Source organism: Lepidochelys kempii, chromosome 6 (assembly GCF_965140265.1).
Source record: "Lepidochelys kempii isolate rLepKem1 chromosome 6, rLepKem1.hap2, whole genome shotgun sequence".
NCBI classification, from domain to species: domain Eukaryota; kingdom Metazoa; phylum Chordata; order Testudines; family Cheloniidae; genus Lepidochelys; species Lepidochelys kempii.
This window is the reverse complement of record NC_133261.1, coordinates 100,458,611-100,479,111: the sequence shown is the minus strand read 5'-3', so window position 1 is coordinate 100,479,111 and position 20,501 is coordinate 100,458,611. Positions and strand designations below refer to the sequence as shown.

The following is a 20,501-nucleotide window of genomic DNA, read 5'->3' as shown; positions in this document are numbered from 1 at the left end:
TCTTAGGTTATTCTAGTGCAACTTTCTCATGTAGGGCATGGCTACACTTGCAGATGTAGAGTGCTTTGAGTTAAACCAGCCTTTGTAGAGAGCAGTAGGGAAAGCGCTGCAATCTGTCCACACTGACAGCTACAAGCACACTGGCGTGGCCACATTAGCAGCTCTTGCAACGGCCACAGAGAGCAGTGCATTGTGGTAGCTATCCCAGCATTCAAGTGGCTGCAGTGTGCTTTTCAAATGTGGGGGGGAGGTGAGGTGGCGTGTGACAGGGAGTGTGTTGTGTGTATGTGGGGGGGGAGAGAGTGGGTTTTGGGAGCCTGGGAGCATCTCAGCATGCTGTCTTGTAAGTTCAGATAGGAGCAGACCCCCGCCTCTCTTTCTCACTCTCACACAACATTCCACAGTAATGGTTGCTTTTTCTTGGAGCAGATAAGCAGCTGGCTGTCAGAAACAGAGCTTTCAAAGGCCATATCCGCATTCCTACAGCGAGTTCAAAACAATGAGAAGAGTGGCCACTTGATTTAAGGGGATTATGGGACGTTTCCGGAGGCTGATCAGAGCGCAGTAATGCAACACCTCGTTCACACTGACGCCTGGGCGTTTCAGCTAAGGCACAACAAGTGTTAATCTTCTCGCCGAGGTGGAGTACCAGGAGCGCTTTAGCCATGGAGTCAAAGCGCTCTACGTGCCTTGCCAGTGTGGACGGGTAGTACCTAGGGCGCCCGGGGCTGCTTTAATGCACTCTAACTCGCAAGTGTAGCCAAGCCCGTAGACAAGACCTTGCACTGGCGTATCTCAAGAGTAATGCTGTATAAATTGCTGGCCTAGAACAGGTAAATAAGCTATAAAGAAATAAGATCAGAAGCGGGACCAAAACTTTTTCTATTTTACCCTTTTCCTCTATCGCTTGCACTCTGCCTAATTCTCAGTAGTTGCAGTCACTGCAGAGCTTTGAGTGGCTTGGTGGATGAGGGAAAGTCCCCTCTGCAGCCACTGTTAATTAATCCAGTTAGTTAGATGACTAGCATGGCTGCCCGTACAGGTATGGTGCACCTCTTCCCCCAGAGCTCACGTGCCATAACTCTGTACTGTGCATTGTCTCCCCTGGCCTAGAGAGCTGAAATCCTGTGGTTGCTCCTGAGCCTGTTACTGCTTCGTTGGTGGGATTTTTCTAGATTCCTGCTTTTGAATGGTTCTTGTGAGTGAGGCTGAAACATTTTATTGATCAACCTTGCCTGAATTCTGACTCTGGCTGTTACATCACAACCCCACTTGGTCAAAGCAAAACAAGTTCTGAATGACTTCAAGATAAAAGGCAAATTTACAACTCTCATGTTTCACTGCTGAGTCCTGATTCAACACTCATTAACGTCATGGTGTCTGAAAACAAATCACATCAGAATTAAATCGGTCTCCAGGTAAAGGACTATATTACAGGATCCATTCTGCATGTCAGAAAATTGACCAGGTAGCAAGAGGTAAAACAGAAATACTATCCCGAAGTAGCAATTGTGTATTTGGGAGCAGTGTTGGGAGCCTTGCAGTACTAAAAATGCAATCCTTGGAAGTAAAATGTTGCCTGGCAGCAATATATTGTTAAAGCCAAGATATGGAGGGGAAGGGCTGAGGTTTTGATAATTAATCATTGATTAAACATGACTAGTACAGAAATTTCACTCTCTTAGTGTTTGAACATAATGGTTGTTAAACACCTTTATTTTTTCAGATAACCTTTTTGTGAGCAAGCAGAACGGATACTACTACCACTCTCAGACTAGCTTGGATAGAACTCCACATGACTACACTGGCAGAATCCGCAATGGGAGTGTCTATAGTGCACACAGCACAAACTCTTTGAATAGCCCACAGCACTACTTGCAGCCATCTCCCATGTCCTCTAACCCAAGCATTACTGGGAGCGATGTCCTGAGACCTGATCATGTTCCGTCGCATCGACATAGTGCGCTAATACCACCTTCTTATCGGCCTACACCAGATTATGAAACTGTGATGAGACAGCTTAACAGAGGAATGATGCACACAGACAGGCAGAGTCATTCTATGAGAAATCTTAACATCAGCAATTCATATGCCTACAGTAGGCCTGATGCTCTGGTCTACAGCCAACCTGAAATCCGAGAACATGCTCATTTCACCTCCCCCCAATCTAATCACTATCCTTTCAACCTGAGTTACAGTTTTCATAGCCAGTCTCCCTACCCATACCCTGCTGAACGGCGTCCAGTTGTTGGTGCAGTCAGTGTCCCTGAGCTAACAAATGTGCAGCTTCAGGCTCAGGAGTATCCAGCCCCAAACATCATGAAGACCCAGGTCTATCGACCTCCTCCCCCTTACCCATACCCAAGACCTGCAAACAGTACCCCAGACCTTTCCCGACATCTTTACATTAGCAGCAGCAATCCAGATCTCATCACGCGGCGAGTCCACCATTCTGTTCAGACGTTTCAGGAAGACAGCCTGCCTGTTGCACATTCCCTTCAGGAAGTGAGTGAGCCCTTAACATCAGCACGACATGCTCAGCTACAGAAAAGAAACAGTATTGAAATAGCTGGACTTGCCCACAACTTTGAATGCATAAGAATTAAAGAGAGGACCATGTCAGCCTCTGCTGCAGATGTGGCCCTTCCAAGGGTCATGTCGGCAGGGTCACAGCCCAGCATTTTCATGGAGAGAACAAAGCAAGAAGAAAATAAGGAGCAAGAAGAAAGTTTGAACTGTGATCATAAGAAGTCTCTTTCAGATGCCACTATGCTGATTCACAGCAGCGAGGAGGAAGAAGAAGAATTTGAAGAAGAAAACAAAGCTAGTACAACTCTGACTCCTCTCACTGATGATCAAACCCAGCTTTCTGCTATTATGGGTGGTTATCCTAATGAATCCTTACTAAGTTACCCCTACAGTTCTGTTGCTTCACCTCCTGGCCCTTTGCATATCCTTGAGCCTAAGTTACATATTTCGGAGACGGAAAAGAGGATAAAAGATGTGAGCCCAGTACACTTAATGGCTGAAACCCAGGTGCAGAGAAGAGGTGAAGGATTGCTGACTCCATCCATGTCAGAATCTGACCTTACGACTTCAGGAAGGTACAGAGTGAGAAGGGATTCTCTAAAGAAGAGACCTGTCTCTGACCTTCTGTCAGGGAAGAAAAATATAGTGGAAGGTCTTCCCCCTTTAGGTGTAAGTGGATATTATTTCTCTCTCTTCTCTTGGTTCATGATGATAGATCTGATCCCATTTGTTGGTGTTTTTAAAAAAGCTTTTTCAATATCTTTGAGGCATAACAATTAAATGCAGTAACCTTCCTCTCCATTGCCCGCCCCCTCTCTCTCTTTTGCTGTTTCCTGCTTTCTCTCCTTTCTCTCCCCTATTTTGTCTTTCCATCCCCCTCAGTCTGTTCAGCTAGTCTTCCTGCCCCCACCCTCTATTCAGTCTGTAGCTATGGGGGACTGGCTCTGAGACCTCATATAACTCATATATATAATATAACCCACGGGGGCTCCAGGGTTCCTAGAGTCCCTCCCCCCCACCATTCACCAGGCACCTGAAGCAGGAGCAGCTACATCCACTCCCCTGGCAGTTTTGTGATGACGTTCCCGTAATTTGAGCATTGGACTTAACTGAGTGTTCACTTGTGTGTTCTAACACACTCCCTCTCCTCCTAATGTGATGTTACTAAGCACCTCCCTCCTTTGTATTCACTCCTTGGTTTTTCCCTTTTTTAGGCACTCCCTCCCTTCCTGTCTTACCTTTTAACCATTCTTTCATCCTTAAAAACTCAGTCCTTCCTTGCCATTCCCCTCCCACCCACTTCTACCTCGCCAAGCCATAAAAAAATAATGAAAGAAAGGAACACAAACTGACACTCCCACCCACAAAACCTCCTCCAAGATGTGTGCAGAACCACACAATGTAATTCGTGATCTTCTACATCGACCCCTCTTTGTTTTTAGTCTGTTTAGTTTGCAAGTTCTTAGGGCAGGGACTATAACTCCATGTGTTTGTACAGTGTCTAGCTCATTGTGGGTGCTACTGTAATAAAAACAAAATTTTTTCTTCGTTTTAGCCACTGTCTCCCCCCCCCCCCCCCCGTTTTCCCTACTTTTAGTTTGCTTTTATTTTTTTAATTGATTGTGCTACATTAACTTCTTTCCCAGGGTCACTATCAGCAGCTGCAAGTAGCTCTTTACACAGGGAAAAGCAGCAATGAGAAACTGACTGGCATACTAGTTTTACTGCTTAACAGCTGCTACAGCTGACCCTGCAGAAACTAAATACTGTAGGATTAGTCTATTTATCTTCGACACGTATATAGCCCTCATCATTGTCCCTCCAAATCAAGCTTTCTAGCATGGAACTGGATGCAGAAAGACCTAGTAGAATTGCACAATCCTAGTCAATTTCCTTTAAGAACTTTATAATTGTATATAATTTCTTTGTCTCTTCTCTCTTCCTCCCCCACCCCCCCTTGTTACACTAACATCAAGTCAAACTAATTAGGTTCTTCTGTTGATAGGCTTATATTCATAGGCAGCTTTAAACTCTCACCTTGTGTCATAGGCCCAGATCCTCAAAGGTTTTTAGGCACCTAACTCCTAATTTATTGCAATGTGACCTTTAAATATCTTTGAGGTTTTGGGTCTTGCTCTTTACATGTTTCAGAGTAGCAGCCATGTTAGTCTGTATCCGCAAAAAGAAAAGGAGTACTTGTGGCACCTTAGAGACCAACAAATTTATTTGAGCATAAGTTTTCTGGTCTCTAAGGTGCCACAAGTACTCCTTTTCTTTTTGCTCTTTACATGGTATATGTTTTTGAGACATTTGTGAAGCTACCCTGCTTTTTCCTTCTACTGTGTTTGTAATTTAGTTTGCTTTTGCTGAGAGAGACTCTCACTTTAGTTTTAAATTAAGATGTCCTTTACTCATTGGAAATGTTCAATAGAATACTGTCTTATTCAGCAAGTAACTTAGTTTAGTTATTGTAAAATATAGCTAGAACAAGGTGGGTAAGGAAATATATTTTATTGGGGTGACTTCTGTGGAGCTCGAAAGCTTGTCTTTCACCAACAGAAGTTGGTCCAGTAAAAGACAGTACCTCATCCACTTCATGTCTCTCTCATCCTGAGACCAACATTGCTACAACAACCCTGCAAACAATATAGATAGAACCTAATTCCTTTCAAGACTTAATACTGACATTTATATCCTGATAAGACTGGTAGAGGCATTATTTCCATGACGTCTTTTGCTCCCATTGTGGTCCTTCATTATTGGGTTTCCATTCATTCATTCTTGCACAGAGTCCCATTCTCTTAGCTTTGGCAATTAGCAGTGTTTTTTGTTTCTGTTACTGCCTTTTAGCTCTTGGATGTAATGATTTTTCACTCACACACCACATGTGCCCATGTTCTGTTTCAGTTTTTTTCACTGTGAGAAATTCTTTAGGTCTATTATTTTTGTTAGAAGCCAAATTTATAAACTATAGGATTGAGACATTTGCTTTCTCTAGTAAATAAGTGTTTAAAAGATTATGGTGGAATGGTTCTTAACACAAAAATCCCCCTGAATTTGTACTAATATTTTCCTCTAACAGTAAGCGAATACTGCAAAATTAAAGATTCAGGCCCTGATTTTTCCAAAGGCCCTTAACTCTGCCTCTAAGACTTGACCACATTTTTGCATCTGAAATTTGTTGTAGGCTTTTTTTAACTGGTTTGACATTTTAAGAACCCGCTCTCCTCCCCCCCCCCCCCCCGGCTGCAGTCTAATGCTTGTGCATCTAAATGCTATAAAATGCACCCATAAAATTGTGTGCTCTGGGGCCACTTCTGAAAACTGGGCCTATAAACTATATAGTCTGATGCACATAATCATTTTGATGTGTGTGATATACCATTGTTGTATTTTTTTCTGTCTTATTCATACTGTTAGAGATTTTAATTCTATTGAGGACTGTAAACTGCCCAAAATTGCCCATCACACTGTGACCTAGCCTTGGAGAGAACAATATTTGTCATTCTTGTGGCGTTCCAGAAACGTGTATCTGGAATGAAGTCAGACTGGTGTCCCGTCCTAGGAAAGAATGTGGCTTTACCACTGCAATCTCTTACATAGTGGTTAGCAAAGAGAAAGGGCTGTGCATTGTCTTCTGTTTGCAAAAAGGAGTCAGTCGTCCCCTTTATTAAGATTAACCCCTGTGAAGACTACATCGTAATCTGTTTTGTGAATGTTACAATTTTTCTGCAGGGTATGAAAAAGAATAGAACTGATGCAAAAAAAATAGGGCCTCTGAAGCTAGCTGCCCTAAATGGACTAACCTTGTCTCGAATGCCTTTGCCAGATGAGGGTAAAGAAGAGCCTACCAGAGCAACAAATGATGAACGGGTATGTTAAAGTTTTCTAGAGTATTTGGTTTCTCTTAGCTGGGCAATCTTAAAAATTAACTGCATCGTTGTGTTTTGTGCTAATTTCTATAATGTCTCACCCTCAAAATAATTCAGACCTAGAAGGTGACAGCAAATCGGTGAAAGAGACTTCTAATTATTGGTTAGTTGTTGGTAAAAGTGCCTTATGAGACTAAGGATGAAAAGGTTTTTTTTTGTTTTTGTTCGTTTTTTTTTTTTTTAAGATATGTAAGATTCACCTATCATCCAGCTCCTGGGCATGTGGGCAGTAGTTAAATACTATTCAGAGTTTTTTAAATTAGAAAGTTTCCCTTCATTTCCCACTGAGCTGTATCCCTGTCTAGAGTGTATGCTCTTCATGGTAGAGGCTGTGACTTTCTCTGTGACTCATTACTGTTGGTGCTTAACAAATAATAATAAAAATTTAACAACAAGTATCCTAGTTAGAATTCATTCAGGGTTCAGGTCTTTGCAGGTCACATTGATATTTCTCCTCAGGAAAAACCCTGGAAAAAAAAGATGGATCTTACACAATGCCATGAAGATAAACACATTTATACCGTCTCAAACCTGTGGGGGGAAGTAGGCTCTAAAGTTGAGGGTCATCCAGCTGAGAATGCCTTGATCCCAGCTTCTAGCTGTTTAGGGTGGGAGGGATAGCTCAGTGGTTTGAACATTGGCCTGTTAAACCCAGGGTTGTGAGTTCAATCCTTGATAGGGATCTGGGGCAAAAATTGGGGATTGGCCCTGCTTTGAGCAGGGGGTTGGACTAGATGACTTCCTGAGGTCCCTTCCAACCCTTGTATTCTATGATTCTATGATATGCAGCATAAGCAAGGTCACTCTGGCTAATCTAAGTGTCATGAGAGGATATGGGATGAAAATAGGCAGAACCCGAACAATATTGTTCAATAGAACCCTATGTAATCACCCTGAATTATACCCAGGAGCATAGAGGAAGCCAGTGTAGTCCTTGGAGAAGTAGTGTAAAGTGCATGCTTCAGCCAACACTTAAGGACCTGATTCTGTGCATAACACAGCACGCTTAACTTCATCTCCACTTTAACTCAATTCACTGAGAAGGTCACTGAGAACCTTGCAAGACTGAGCCCTTAGTGAGAAACCACATTCTGCACCAACTACAAACTTCCAAATGGCTTTCAATATCATTCCAAGGGTAATCCAATGTCAAGCACATAGCAGTAATCCATTCTGGGGATCTCAAAGGCTTGGATAACTGAGTATGGTCCACACACTGGAGAGAGGTGTTGTAGTTTTCCGGACAAATGTAGATAGAAAATGGCATTTTTAGCCATAGGCGCACCATAGGAGTCTAGCAGATGCTGGGGACCTACAGTAACACCACATTGTCACTGAAGTTAGCAAACAGACACTTCTGAGGAAGTGAGCTGTAGCTCACGAAAGCTTATGCTCTAATAAATTGGTTAGTCTCTAAGGTGCCACAAGTACTCCTTTTCTTTTTGCGAATACAGACTAACACGGCTGTTACTCTGAAACCAAACAGACACAGCCATTAATGATGGCAGGTTTCCCCATATTTCACATGCTCCCTCTTACCTATCAGCATCATTTTTGGGGCGGGGGGGGGTCTGACTTGAGCTTCAGTGAGCACACTTTATCCACACCCCAGTTTTTCCCAAGCACTTGGGGGAAAACGGGGAAGCTGCACTGATAGGGTAGATGAAAAGGAGTCAGGGATGTGGATGCAGAGGACACACATCTGCATTGTCTTTCCCAGCAGCCCTGTATGCAGTGCATGTTGAATAGGAGGGTGACAAAATAGAACCTTGCAGACCTGTATGCAGCAGAACCAATACAGCAGAGGCACAATTGCCCAGGACCACCCACAGGAATCTATTAGAAGAAAGAATTGAGTCATTCTTGAAGCAAATAGTTAAAGCTTTAAAAAACAGATATTGTTGCCACTATAACACTGAGCACTGTTGTGCATGATGCTGCACAAACAAGAAGTTTACCACTTAAATAGGGCACAGACAAAACCATTCAGACCTATGTAATGGGAGAAAATCCAGTTTCAGAGGACTTCAGATATTTTTGGAGGACCAAGAAGTTTGTTCAGCATCTATTTCTGAAGCTCAGATTCTTGCTACTGTGCCCTTGCTAGTCAATTTCATAGTAGAAAACTTGACCAAGAACAAAGTCAGAAACTTCCCTGTGAGTGTGCTGATGTATGAATTCTTGTGGAGATTTTATACTTTTCTCTGTACCATCTGGTAACGGCAACTGTTAGAGACAGGATACCAGACTAGATGGTTGATTTGTCTCATACTGTGTGGCTGTTTTGATGTTACTGTGAGAGTCTGGTTCATGTGACACACACAGTTCTCTAGCTTAAATCTTCTTCTGTTTCCCTCATCCCCCCCAAAATGCTGAAATTCCAAAAGTCTCTTCTGATAGAAAGTATTTGGCCTTGGGGGGGGGGGGGGAATGTTTTTTCAGCTGTTTTTTCAGCAGGTCTTTTTAAATAAAAATAAAACAATTAATGAAACATAAATGAAAAATAATACAGAAAATAGTGAAAAATAGAATTACCATGGTAGGAGGAATTTGTGCTTATACCTCATCTGTAGTAGGAGTTTGTTGGAAGGATTTGCTGCCATTTTCAACATTTATCTGCAGGCTGATAAAACAGTATTTGCAAAGTGTGCTGAATTTATTCATTTAACAAACACTTTGTTTTGAATCTGGAGAGCTTTTCTCTTCCACTTGAACAACAAAGCTGACCAGATAATAGAGTTGGAAGATACCTCTCAAATTAGCTACTGTAATCTGCTACATCAAGCAGGAAGGACTGCACACATCCCCATCCAAATTTATCTATCCTTGCCTCAAATACCTGTAGAGAATCTGTCCTAATTACCTTGTTTGGCAAAATGTTTCCATGTCTAATTGGATTGTCTATATAGAAATCAAGGAATAATTTTTCAATGTTATTTATTATTTCCATCTCCTAGTGCCATATCCTTACTTTCTTCATCCATGTTCACTTAGACAGAACTCCCATTAACATAAATTAGTTTAAAGACCCCAAAAAGAAAAGGAGTACTTGTGGCACCTTAGAGACTAACCAATTTATTTGAGCATAAGCTTTCGTGAGCTACAGCTCACTTCATCAGATTTGGCCACTCATGAATTACTGTGATTGTAAAAACAGTGGTAGTTGGAGGGGGCTTTTAAAAAATTAAGTGAGACATTTGTGATTTTTTTTATTAAATTCTTTTCACTGAAGTGTTAAGAATAAAATTGAGTTGGGATGTGGTATTGTATGATCATCTTATTCTGTCTTTTAGTGTAAAATTCTAGAACAACGGCTGGAACAAGGAATGGTGTTTACCGAGTATGAGCGGATTCAAAAGAAAAGGCTCATAGATGGAGAGTGCTCAATAGCCAGGCTCCCTGAAAATGCAGAACGAAACAGGTTCCAGGATGTCCTCCCCTATGATGATGCCAGAGTGGAGCTGGTCCCAACCAAAGAAAACAACACTGGCTATATCAATGCATCCCATATTAAGGTAAGATTAACACTGAAGAACGTTTTGCAGAAGGATTCTTCAGTTTCCTTGCAGGTAGTATCAAAAGCCTCTTTATTGTTCTGTTAAAATAATTCTGAATAGCCTAAAAATGTTGCCAGGGTAGTTGACGTGCTGGACTGACTGAGCACACTGACCTCTGCGCTTCAAAATGTCACTGCACCAGGGGTTATGAGGAGAGTCTTGGTGATGAAGATCTCAGTTGGTGGTACTAGTTTCAGAGCAGCATGATGCTGCTGGGAGAGACTTTTCTTTCTCTTAACTGTGTGTAGGGGATTGCAACTGTTGTACTAAGAGAAGTGTTAGAACTGATATTGGAAAAACTGATAAATGAGTGTGGGTAAGTGCTCAGTCTGTCCCTCTTTCCCTTTTCATGTTGGCTTAATATTCACTATTTTAAGGAAGAGAGATTTTCCTTAGGTCACATCTACATGGAGATTTAGTGCGCAGCAGCACTGTAGCTTGCCACACACTAAGCAACTGTGTGAACTCTGTTACCGCGCACTAAAAGTTCTGTAGTGCACTTTGACGTACCACTGTTTTGAAACGGCAGAACATCACAGCACACAATGAAACCTTTAGAGCATAGTAACAGGGTCCACACAGCCACTTAGTGAGTGACAGGCTACAGGGCTGTCCATTCAAACCCTGCCTTACCACGCATTAAGTCTCGGTGTAGACAAGCCCTTAGGCCTTAAGAGAGACTTCATGGTCAGATATCTGAGGTGTCTGCCATATACTGTTCATTCAGTTGCTTTCTCTTTTTAATTTGTCATACATTAATAGAAGGTAAATCAATGCTTTGGGGATGTGACATGCTGGGCAATAATCCTTAATCCATGATGCGGGTCCTTTGAGATCAAAGATGGTATATATGTGTCAGGTATTGTAGTTGCCCAGTCTGACTCCATTCTCAGCAGAGAGAGACAGACACACACACCCAACCTAAAGAACTGAAATTGAGGGCCCTATTGTTCCCTCTCCTTCTGTGAATTTGGGAGCACAGACCGTGGGAATGCTACCTTCTTGCTGGAACTTTCCTGGCTGGTCACAGGGAGTAGATGGAGCCAGGTGGGAAACTGCTCTTCACAGTATAATCCCTCTCCCTCGCCCAAGCCTCTTTCCTCAAAGATTATAAGGAACCTCTTGCAAGGTGAACTTCATAGAATTTCCAGGGGCCAGGGCCCTTTGCCCTTTTTCCAGTGGATGTTTCCACAGGGAGGTGGGTTATAGTCCTAAATGATTTAATGCTTCTAAAGAGAGTTAAGATCTCCTTCTTATCTGTAGGCAGCTCTAAACAAGGTTATATGTTTTTTAATGGCCTTTTGCTGCCTGGCATAGTATCGAACAGTTTCCATACTTGATAACAAGCTATAAGTCAGCATTTTGACTTTCCTGAATCAAAATTGGAAGGAAAAACATTGACTAGTGTAGACTCACTTTAATACTGTAATAATGGCATTGAAAAGGCTAGAAAATGTCTTTAAAGCCTAATTTGTCTAAATGCACAGAATTCACCCAATATGAAAGAATGTTGATGTAGCCTCAGTTGTCCAGTATAGTTGGTTTTTAAAATACTATGTCTCTAGTTGTTTTTCTCCTCTAAATGTTCATTTAACTTTTTTAAAGGACCATATAAATGATGACTACAACACGACAGGGTGCAAATACTAGGTGGAGTCAGATTTATATGGTTTACAAGTGGCCTCATTTGATTCCCAAATGTTACTTTCAACTCCAAACTTTAAAGTCGCTCACTTTGCAAACAACTTTCTTGGTAACCAGTAATTTAACATTCTCCTTTTGCATTTTTTACAGGTCTCTGTCAGTGGCATTGAGTGGGACTATATAGCTACACAGGGCCCTTTGCAGAATACATGTCAGGATTTCTGGCAAATGGTGTGGGAACAAGGGATTGCCATTATAGCAATGGTGACAGCAGAAGAGGTAGGTCCTTAGGCCAGGTCTACTCTAGAAATATTTGTTGATCTAGTAACGTTAGTTAGGATCCTGTGTGATATTTTTATATTAGCAAAAAAATCCTTTTGACAATATAGTTTTTTATTCAGGGAACTGGTAGAAGTTTTGCTGGTATAAACTGGTCTCCACTCGGAGAATTTCCTGAGATAGCTATACTGGCCGACCATTCTAGTGTAGACTCAGACTCAGCCTTAGAAATGGTTTCCTCATTTACTAAGTCTGAGTCTGTGTGTGGAGAAGCCCTTTAGCGATACATTGTGGGGTAGAAATGTCGGGATTGTTACAGCAAGTTCAGGTGTGTGTGTGTTCATGTTTATGCCTTATGTTTACAATGCTTTGCTTCCAAGGAGGGTGGGCGAGAAAAGAGCTTCAGGTACTGGCCCCGGCTTGGCTCAAGGCACAACACTGTCACCTATGGGAGATTTAAGATTACTACACGATTCCGGACAGACTCTGGCTGCTATGCAACTACAGGCTTGAAGATCAAACACCTTCTCACAGGGCAGGAGAGAACAGTTTGGCATCTGCAGTACACTGACTGGCCAGAGCACGGGTGCCCAGATGATCCCAAGGGATTTCTGTGTAAGTTGTGTTCATCCCCTCCATTAGCCACACCACCTCCTATGGTTGTAGATCATACTGATGTTAAAGGTTTCTTCACACCAGTGATGGATGTTGGATTGCTGGTTTTTGTAGAAATGTGTGTCTGTCTGCCTCTAAACTGATGTACATAATTATTAAAAACCATATAAATTGAAACATAATTACACTGCATTCTGTCACTTTAACAGCTCTCCAGCAAAAGAGAATTAAGCTATAACCTCCCCAAGAGCCCACCCAGGCAAACAAATAATCCTTCCTTTTGCTTTGATGGGCTGTTAAAAATGTTTCAGTAAATCGATGATCATTGTCAGGAATGCTGCAGTTTGTTCTCTGATGTTAGTTACAATGGTAGTGATATAATACGTGTATTTACGTGTCTTTTTCTTTTCTATTGGAATGGACAGCATACTTGGAGGAGATACAATCAGTGCGGCGCCATACAAACAGCACAGCAGATCCTAAAAGCTCTAACCCTCCTGTATTGGTGCACTGCAGCGCAGGTGTAGGAAGAACGGGAGTGGTCATACTGTCAGAGATCATGATTGCCTGTTTGGAACACAATGAGGTTATCTTCTTGCCTATGTTTTGAAATAAAAGCTTTGGTATATGTATGTGGAGATTGCTCAGGTGACCCACATCATAAGTGTTGTACTGCTATTGAGCACTTATGGTGTGGCCTATGGAAAATCCTTACTGCTGAGGGTGGGAGAACCCTTACAAGCTCACCACCTTTAGTAATATTGTAAAAGTGATTGCTAGTGCATTAGGTGTGCATTAAAATGTATTATTCATTCCGGAATCTTGTCCTGCAAGGTGCTGATCAATGCCTGTGTGGTGCAGGGCATCTTCACATTCCGTGGACTTCAGTGGGAGCTGAGGATACCCAGCATCTTGCTAGTTTGGCTTTATGACTGATTTTTACAGATGCATTTTTTTCAGTCTAGTCCCTGCACTTCATTAGATTTGCCTGGTTGCTGGGTGTATCTGTATTTATAATACTAATGTTGTGTAGAAGACAGTGTGACAGTTTAATAAAAATATTTAGAGGAGACATTAGCCCTGTCTGGCCATCACCCAAGGTGACCAGCTATAGACTATTGCACTTGTTGCTTTTTTCATTTTTTGAATGTGCTCTGAAAGATGATACTGAAACTAAGGCACTTTATCTATGCTGATGATACTTAGTATTTACACCTGACACTGATTTTCATCTTCAAAGCACTTGCCAAGCATTAAATTATTAAGCCTCATTATGAAGTAGACAAATTAGTATTAAGCCCTTTCTACAGATAAAGAAAATGAGGCAGACAATTTAAGTGACTTGGTCGAGGCCACTGAGGGTTAATTGTCTGAGCTGAGATCAGAGCTCAGGAGTTACTGACTTTGTGCTTAGATCATACATCTCTCCTGTTTTGAAAGAACAAACCTCAGACTTATTAATCACCAGTCATTATAACAGTTAACTTCTTTCTTTTTCCAGATGCTGGACATCCCAAGAGTGCTGGACATGCTGAGGCAGCAGAGGATGATGATGGTGCAGACTCTCTGTCAATACACTTTCGTCTATGGAGTTCTCATTCAGTTCCTCAAAAGTTCTAGGCTTATATGACGCCCACCACTTTCTATGGGATTATTCACCTCAAGAGTTTATAAAAGGAGAATTGCAGTTGTCCAGGCAGACTTGCCTTTCTTGTGTTTTCCTCAATAGATGACTCATGCAGAGTTACCTTTTTGGCATGGTGTGGGGATATTAAATGCAAGTGCAAGGTATCAACCTTTGCAAAGCAAGATATTGACTGGACTAACTTCTTTCTGTGTTCAGCTATGTCAGGAAGGTTCTAACCTAAAACAACTGTGCTCTTCTGATGTACCTGCCCACCTTCTTGTGATTGTGTTACTCTAGGTAAATTAACTGTCAACTTTACCAAAAGTACACTGGGTAATTTTGGAAATCGGATTTTTAGTCTAAGTTGCTTTTTAAAAAACAGAGCATTAGCTCTGAGCATGGAAAAAATATCTGTAGAGTTGCATGGTGAGGGGCATGACTGCCTCATTGGAATGCCAAGGTCTTAAGTAGTCTCGCTCTACTTTCCATTTTGTATTTAGACTTGGTTTCTTCTGGTTCATTTAGCAGAACCAGCAGCTGCTAGAAACCTAAAAACATCAGGACAGTTATTTTTCTATTCAGCAAATTTAATTTTTTTAGTCTTCAAAGAGCTATACATTTATAAACAGCACAATTGTTCAGAGAAGAGCAGAAATGAAGACACTCAAATTAACTTTTCAAGATTTGTACAAAAGGGAAAACTACAAGAGGAAACTGTTGGTACCTGTAGAGTTCTAGGCAGTAGAATCGACACGAGAAAAGTCTTGTTACCTGCAGAGTGCTAGGTAATAAAATAGGCAAGTAGAAGGCATTGTTGCCTACACATTTCTAGGTGGCATAAATGGTAAGAGAGAGGCACAGTTACCTACAGAGTTGTAGGTAATCAGCAAGGGGAAGATGTTACTGTCAACGGTTTTAGGTAAAAGTAAATGAACAAGAGAAGGTCAGTTACCTACAGGGTTTAGGTAACAAAATGGACAAGAGGAGGTATATATTCAGTATTATTCATATATTTAGAGGACAGTTTGATTTTACTGGTTGAAATCGAAGTGGATGCAAATGTTTTAAGCACTTTTTTTTGCTCTCATTTATATAGCTAAGCATATAAACTGTAACCATATATCATTTAATAGATTAAAGTACCATTACTAACCTAACTGTTAATTTAGGAAGAGCCTTTGGAAATGATGAAGTGAGAGATAACAGAACTTAAAAGTAGGAAGTTGGCATAGTGGTGAATGGGGAATGAGTATGTGCAAATGATGGTGCAAGTGTGACAGCTGTGATTTTTGGTTGCACGTGGTTAGTGCAAAGACTTCAGTATTAATTTTTACTCTCTCTAGCAAGAAAAGTTTAAAAACATCTTAATTTACATAGAATTCCTAAGCTTATTTTGTTAATCAGCAGAAAGGTTTTCGTTAGCCTTGTATGGTATTGTTGAGTTAAGGGTGTTTGATATACAGGAGGCCATCTGAGAAAGACAGCAACACTCAAACAATGATGATGTTGGAGATGTGGGTATTTTAGTGACCTCCTTTGCTGAAAGAGAAGCAACATAGTCACTGGATAGGGCATGAAACTGGAAGTCAAGAGACCAGAGGGTCTGTTCCCTGGTCTGCCACTAACTCACTGTGTGACCTAAGTCAGATCACTTCACCTCTCTGTGCCTCAGTTTTTCTATTTGTAAAATAGGGGTAATAATGTTTCCCCATCTTTGTAAAGTGCTTTGAGATTTAGTGACAAAACAGCTCGATTCAAGAGCTCTCTCTGTTTGTAGATGTCTAGTGGTCAATTCAATCCCTAAATCTTTGGAGGACCAGTCAGTGAACAAACAGACAAACATTTTGTACCTCCCCCAGAGATAAACCTGCTCCGCAGAATGGAATGGGATTAACATTTATTTGTTAGTCATTTTTATGACTGTCAGGATGGTGCCATTTACTTCTGATTAGCTGTGAGGAAGCTTTAAGCCCTAGTGTAAGAGATTAAAAGCTCCCTTCACAAGAAAAAAATTGTGAAATTATTAATTAAAGGATAATAAAGGGTTGCTTCAGTTTCCTCTGTAATGATCTGCTCCCAAAATGATAGACAAGGTCCAAATGACAGTGTTAAAATATCATTCCTCCAAAAAATTATATTACTTTGGGGTAGATTGCAAGAGCCATGTAGTGTTTTTTGATGCCCTTTCCAATTCATATTGCCCTTGGTAAAAATAAGTTTTATGTAGAGTTGCCATTCTAAGCATTGTTCTGTTATGTTTCATAAAGTGATGATCTGGTCTGTACATCCACGCCCTTTCCGAAAACCAGCTGGCTCTTTTCTGAGAACGCGATCAACTGCCTCTGATGTATGCTGGATTATGAACTTACACAATACTTTGCTTGGCACAGATAAGTGTGATACCACGCCAGTTATTACAATCACTGAGAGTTCCTTTCTTTGGTATCTTCACTATAAATAAACCCATTGGTCCACTCATCTGGCACTTTTCCCCTTTCCCAGACTGATGTAAATAGAGGGGCCAGGATAGATGCTGCTAACTCAGGATTTACCTTGAACAATTCTGCATTCAAGTTACCCTTGCCAAGAGCTTTCCCATTTTTTAAGGATTTGATGGCTTGAATGATCTGTTCCTTAGCTGGGATATCTGTGTTGATATCAAGATAATCTTTTGCCTCCTGGATATTTACTTTCTCTTTAGGTAGGTCCCTGTTCAGCAATTCTTTTAAATGCTCTGTCCAGCGCTGTCAGTCGCCCCCCTCCCCCCCGCCCGCACACTGGGGTACAGATGTGGGGACCCACATGAAAGACCCCCAAGCTTCTATTTTACCAGCTTAGGTTAAAACTTCTCTCAGGAACTAATTCCTTCGACTGATATTGCTGCCACCACCAAGTGATCTACACATAATATTCAGGGAAGAGTCACTTGGAACCCTATCCCCCCCCAAACCCTTCACTCCCTTTCCTGGGGAGGCTTGAGAATAAACTACCAACCAGTTGCTTTAGCAATGTGAACCAAAACAAAAGATAACCTAATGCATTTCCTGGCCCTACTCACAGTTTCTGTGGTTTTAGATGGATTATTCCAGGTATATTTTCAGGAGATATTGTACCTGCTTGGCTTCTCCCTCTGTCCGGAGAGCGAACAAACTACAGAACAACAAACAAATCCTTCCTCCCTAGATTTGAAAGTACCTTCTTTCCTCATTCGTCCTTCTGGTCGGGTGCCAACTCAGTTATTTGAACTGCTTAACCCTTTACAGGTAAGGGAATCCAGTACAGCTGCCAAGGAGGGATTTTATGCTACTCTTCCCCCTATAGTCATGACAAGCGCATTTCTTGTTCTTTTTTGGTTGTTAGTAGGTGGCCTTGTTTGACCCTGATGAGTGTTTGTTGGTGTCTGACGTTTACCACTGATAAGCCACATCATTTTGTAGACTGTTCCTGGTTCACCACAAGCAGCTGCATTCTCTGCTTGTGTTGCCAGATTATCAATATAATGCTGTTTGTCTGTTCTCACAAGGCGTTTGACTTCCCGGTGTGCCTTGTTATACTGCTCGCGGTATTTGTCCTTTTAGCTTCTGGGATTTTGTGCCTAAAACTTTTTTCTTCAGGGCTTGTCTGGTTTCTGTGGCGTTCCATGTGCTGGATGTAATCCACTCTTTCCTTCTCTTCTGCCTGTAGCCTAGACAGGCTTCACTGCTCTGTTTATAAATTGCTGTTACTTTGTCCCACTTCTTGTTGTTCTCCTCATCTGCATTCCCCTCCTCTTCACCGAGATCTGCAACTGCAGAATGAAGGCTTTCTGTATTTCAGGGGCCTTTAGTTTGTCAATATCGTAATGTCTATGTCCCTTTGTTTGGTGGGCCCACACTTCTAATTTTAGCTTGATGGAGGCTGTCGCAAGGTGGTGGTCGCTACCAACATCTGCACCCCTTCTCACTTTCACCTCTATCAGTGAGCGTCACCATTTTCCATTGATTGTGATATGGTCAATCTGGTTCTTCTCTCTGCCATTGGAGAACACCATGTCAGCTTGTGAATTTCACAATGTTGAAATAGGGTTCTGCTGATGACTAGGTCATTCATAATACAGAAACCAACAAGCCTCTCTCCGTTTTCATTCATGGTGCCACACCCATGTCTTCCCATTGCTCTGTCATTGTTTATGTTGTCCTTACTGACCTTGGCATTCAGGTCTCCCATGATGATAGTTAGGTCATGGCATGGTATTCTTTAACTCCGCCTGTAATGTAAGGTAGAATTTGTCCTTTATTTCTTCATCGCTGTCATTTGTCAGAGCATAGCACTGAATCAAGGTGATATTATGTCTTCCCTTTCAGTCTGGCTCTCATAAGTCTGCTGCTGATGGGTTTCCATTCAAGCAGGGAATGCTCCACTCCCTTCTTCAAAAGGATGACAATACCCTCATGGTGTTGTCCCTCATCCCGTCCAGAATACAGCAGAGTTTCTCCTGAGTCTGTTGTTAATCTTCCTGATCCCATCCATCTGCTCTAGCTGATACCCAGGATGTGTAAGCTGTAGCGTCTCATCTCTGCTGTGACCTGAGCTATCTTCCCTGTTTCGTACATTGTCCCTACGTTCCAAAAACCAAGTCTGGTTTTTGTCTTGGTGTTGAACACTTCAGTCTTCATGCTAGTGGCTTCCTTTTGGCTGTTACCACTGGCAGTCATATGGGTCATTGACTCCTGAAAGCCATCACACACAGAAATGGTTATTTCTCCATCGCTGTTTCTGTAACATATTTCGTTTTTTATGGGCCAGGGTTGTTAGCTCTATGCCTAACCCCCAACCTGGAAGACTAGGGTGTCTGTTTTGTCTGGACCTTTTCCCACAGACCAATCCGGCATGGCTGAACCTACCAGGAGCAAACAGCCCCCGCCAACACAGACTCTGGGGATCATTAGAGCATGCAAGCTGTCCCGCCATGACAAGGCACAGACACCAGAGGACATTCTGCAGGCATATGGAATCCCTTTCCATATAGTCAACATCATCAAAAGCTTTTATTTCAACATTACATGCAGTGTTGATCACAGTGAGCTCAGTTTTGAAGTCAAAACAGGAGTACATCAGAAGTGTGTCACATCTTCAATCCTCTTCAACATTGCCATTGACTGGGTAATGCAGCGTACAACAGAAGACATGCCGAGAGGCATTAAATGAACACCCTTCTCATCCCTTGAAGACCTGGACATCACAGATGATCTCACACTATTACATACCCAACACCATATACAAGAAAAAACAACGTGATTCAACGCATTCAGCCAGCAAATTGGACTGAAAATTAACTGCAGTAAGACTGATATCATGACCTTTACTATTGCCTCACCATCACGGATAGAGGATTATGTTCTCACCAGTATGGAAACATTCACATATTTGGGCAGCACCACCAGCCAGGATGATGGAACAAGCCAGGACATCCGGAGCAAAATCAATAAAGCCAGGAACACCTTCAGGACCTTGCATACAGTCTGGAAATCATCAACATACAAAACCAAAACCAAACTCAAGATTGATCAGAGCTGCGTACTTTCAACGTTACTTTATAGTGCAGAATTCTGGGGAATGAGAAAGTATGACTTGTCCAAACTATCTTCATTCTATATAACCTGCCTCAGAAAAATCCTCCATATCTTTTGGCCCAGAACAAATTCAAACCAAGATCTACTACACAGTGCAGCCAAGAGGATCTGAGCACCATCATTGCCAGGAGGCGTTGGAGATGGATTGGCCATGTGCTTCGGGTGGAAACTGATTCCATCGCCAGAGTGGCAATAAGATGGATACCTGAAGGCAAGCGAAAATGAGGCTGTCTGAAAACAACATGACAAAGAGCTGTGAAAGCTGAGCTGAAAAACTTGGAGCACAGCTGGGGAACCATTGAAAGACTTGCCAGAAACAGACAGGAGTGGAGGAGCTTTGTCGCTGCCCTAAACGCCAGAGGCGTAATGGGAACATGATGATGATAAATGAGTTTGAGCACTACAGAGAAAACCCTCTCTTCCTCTTAACTGCAGGCCTAAGACAACATGCTTACTATGTCTTTGCCCAACCAGAACCACACCTAGCAGGAACAATGCCTTGATCCAAAGGAAACTAATCGCTGAAGATGTGGCACACTATAATTCACATCTGCTAACCTACAAACTACCTGCAACTTATATGTCAAATGGTTTATCTTCACCTCTCAGAATCTGGCCTCGTGGGCCCACTTCTGCAGTTCTTTCATATATAGACCTTACTTCAGCATGAACATTCATATAAATCAGTGGGATTACTCGTGTGAGT

General features: G+C 41.9%; 1 protein-coding gene across 2 annotated transcripts in view; it reads left to right on the top strand.

The window, feature by feature from the left end:
- The window catches only part of PTPN21 (protein tyrosine phosphatase non-receptor type 21), a 56,043-nt gene extending 35,942 nt beyond the window's left edge, over positions 1-20,101 (top strand). For both annotated transcript variants that reach the window (XM_073349374.1, XM_073349372.1), the window contains 7 exons: positions 1,727-3,198; positions 6,265-6,402; positions 9,755-9,976; positions 11,813-11,941; positions 12,322-12,556; positions 12,982-13,142; positions 14,058-20,101. In XM_073349374.1, the coding sequence (XP_073205475.1) occupies positions 1,727-3,198; positions 6,265-6,402; positions 9,755-9,976; positions 11,813-11,941; positions 12,322-12,556; positions 12,982-13,142; positions 14,058-14,186 (2,486 nt within the window). In that variant the 3' untranslated portion in view covers positions 14,187-20,101. The remainder of the gene's footprint in view (positions 1-1,726; positions 3,199-6,264; positions 6,403-9,754; positions 9,977-11,812; positions 11,942-12,321; positions 12,557-12,981; positions 13,143-14,057) is intronic.
- Positions 20,102-20,501: the final 400 nt, after the last annotated feature.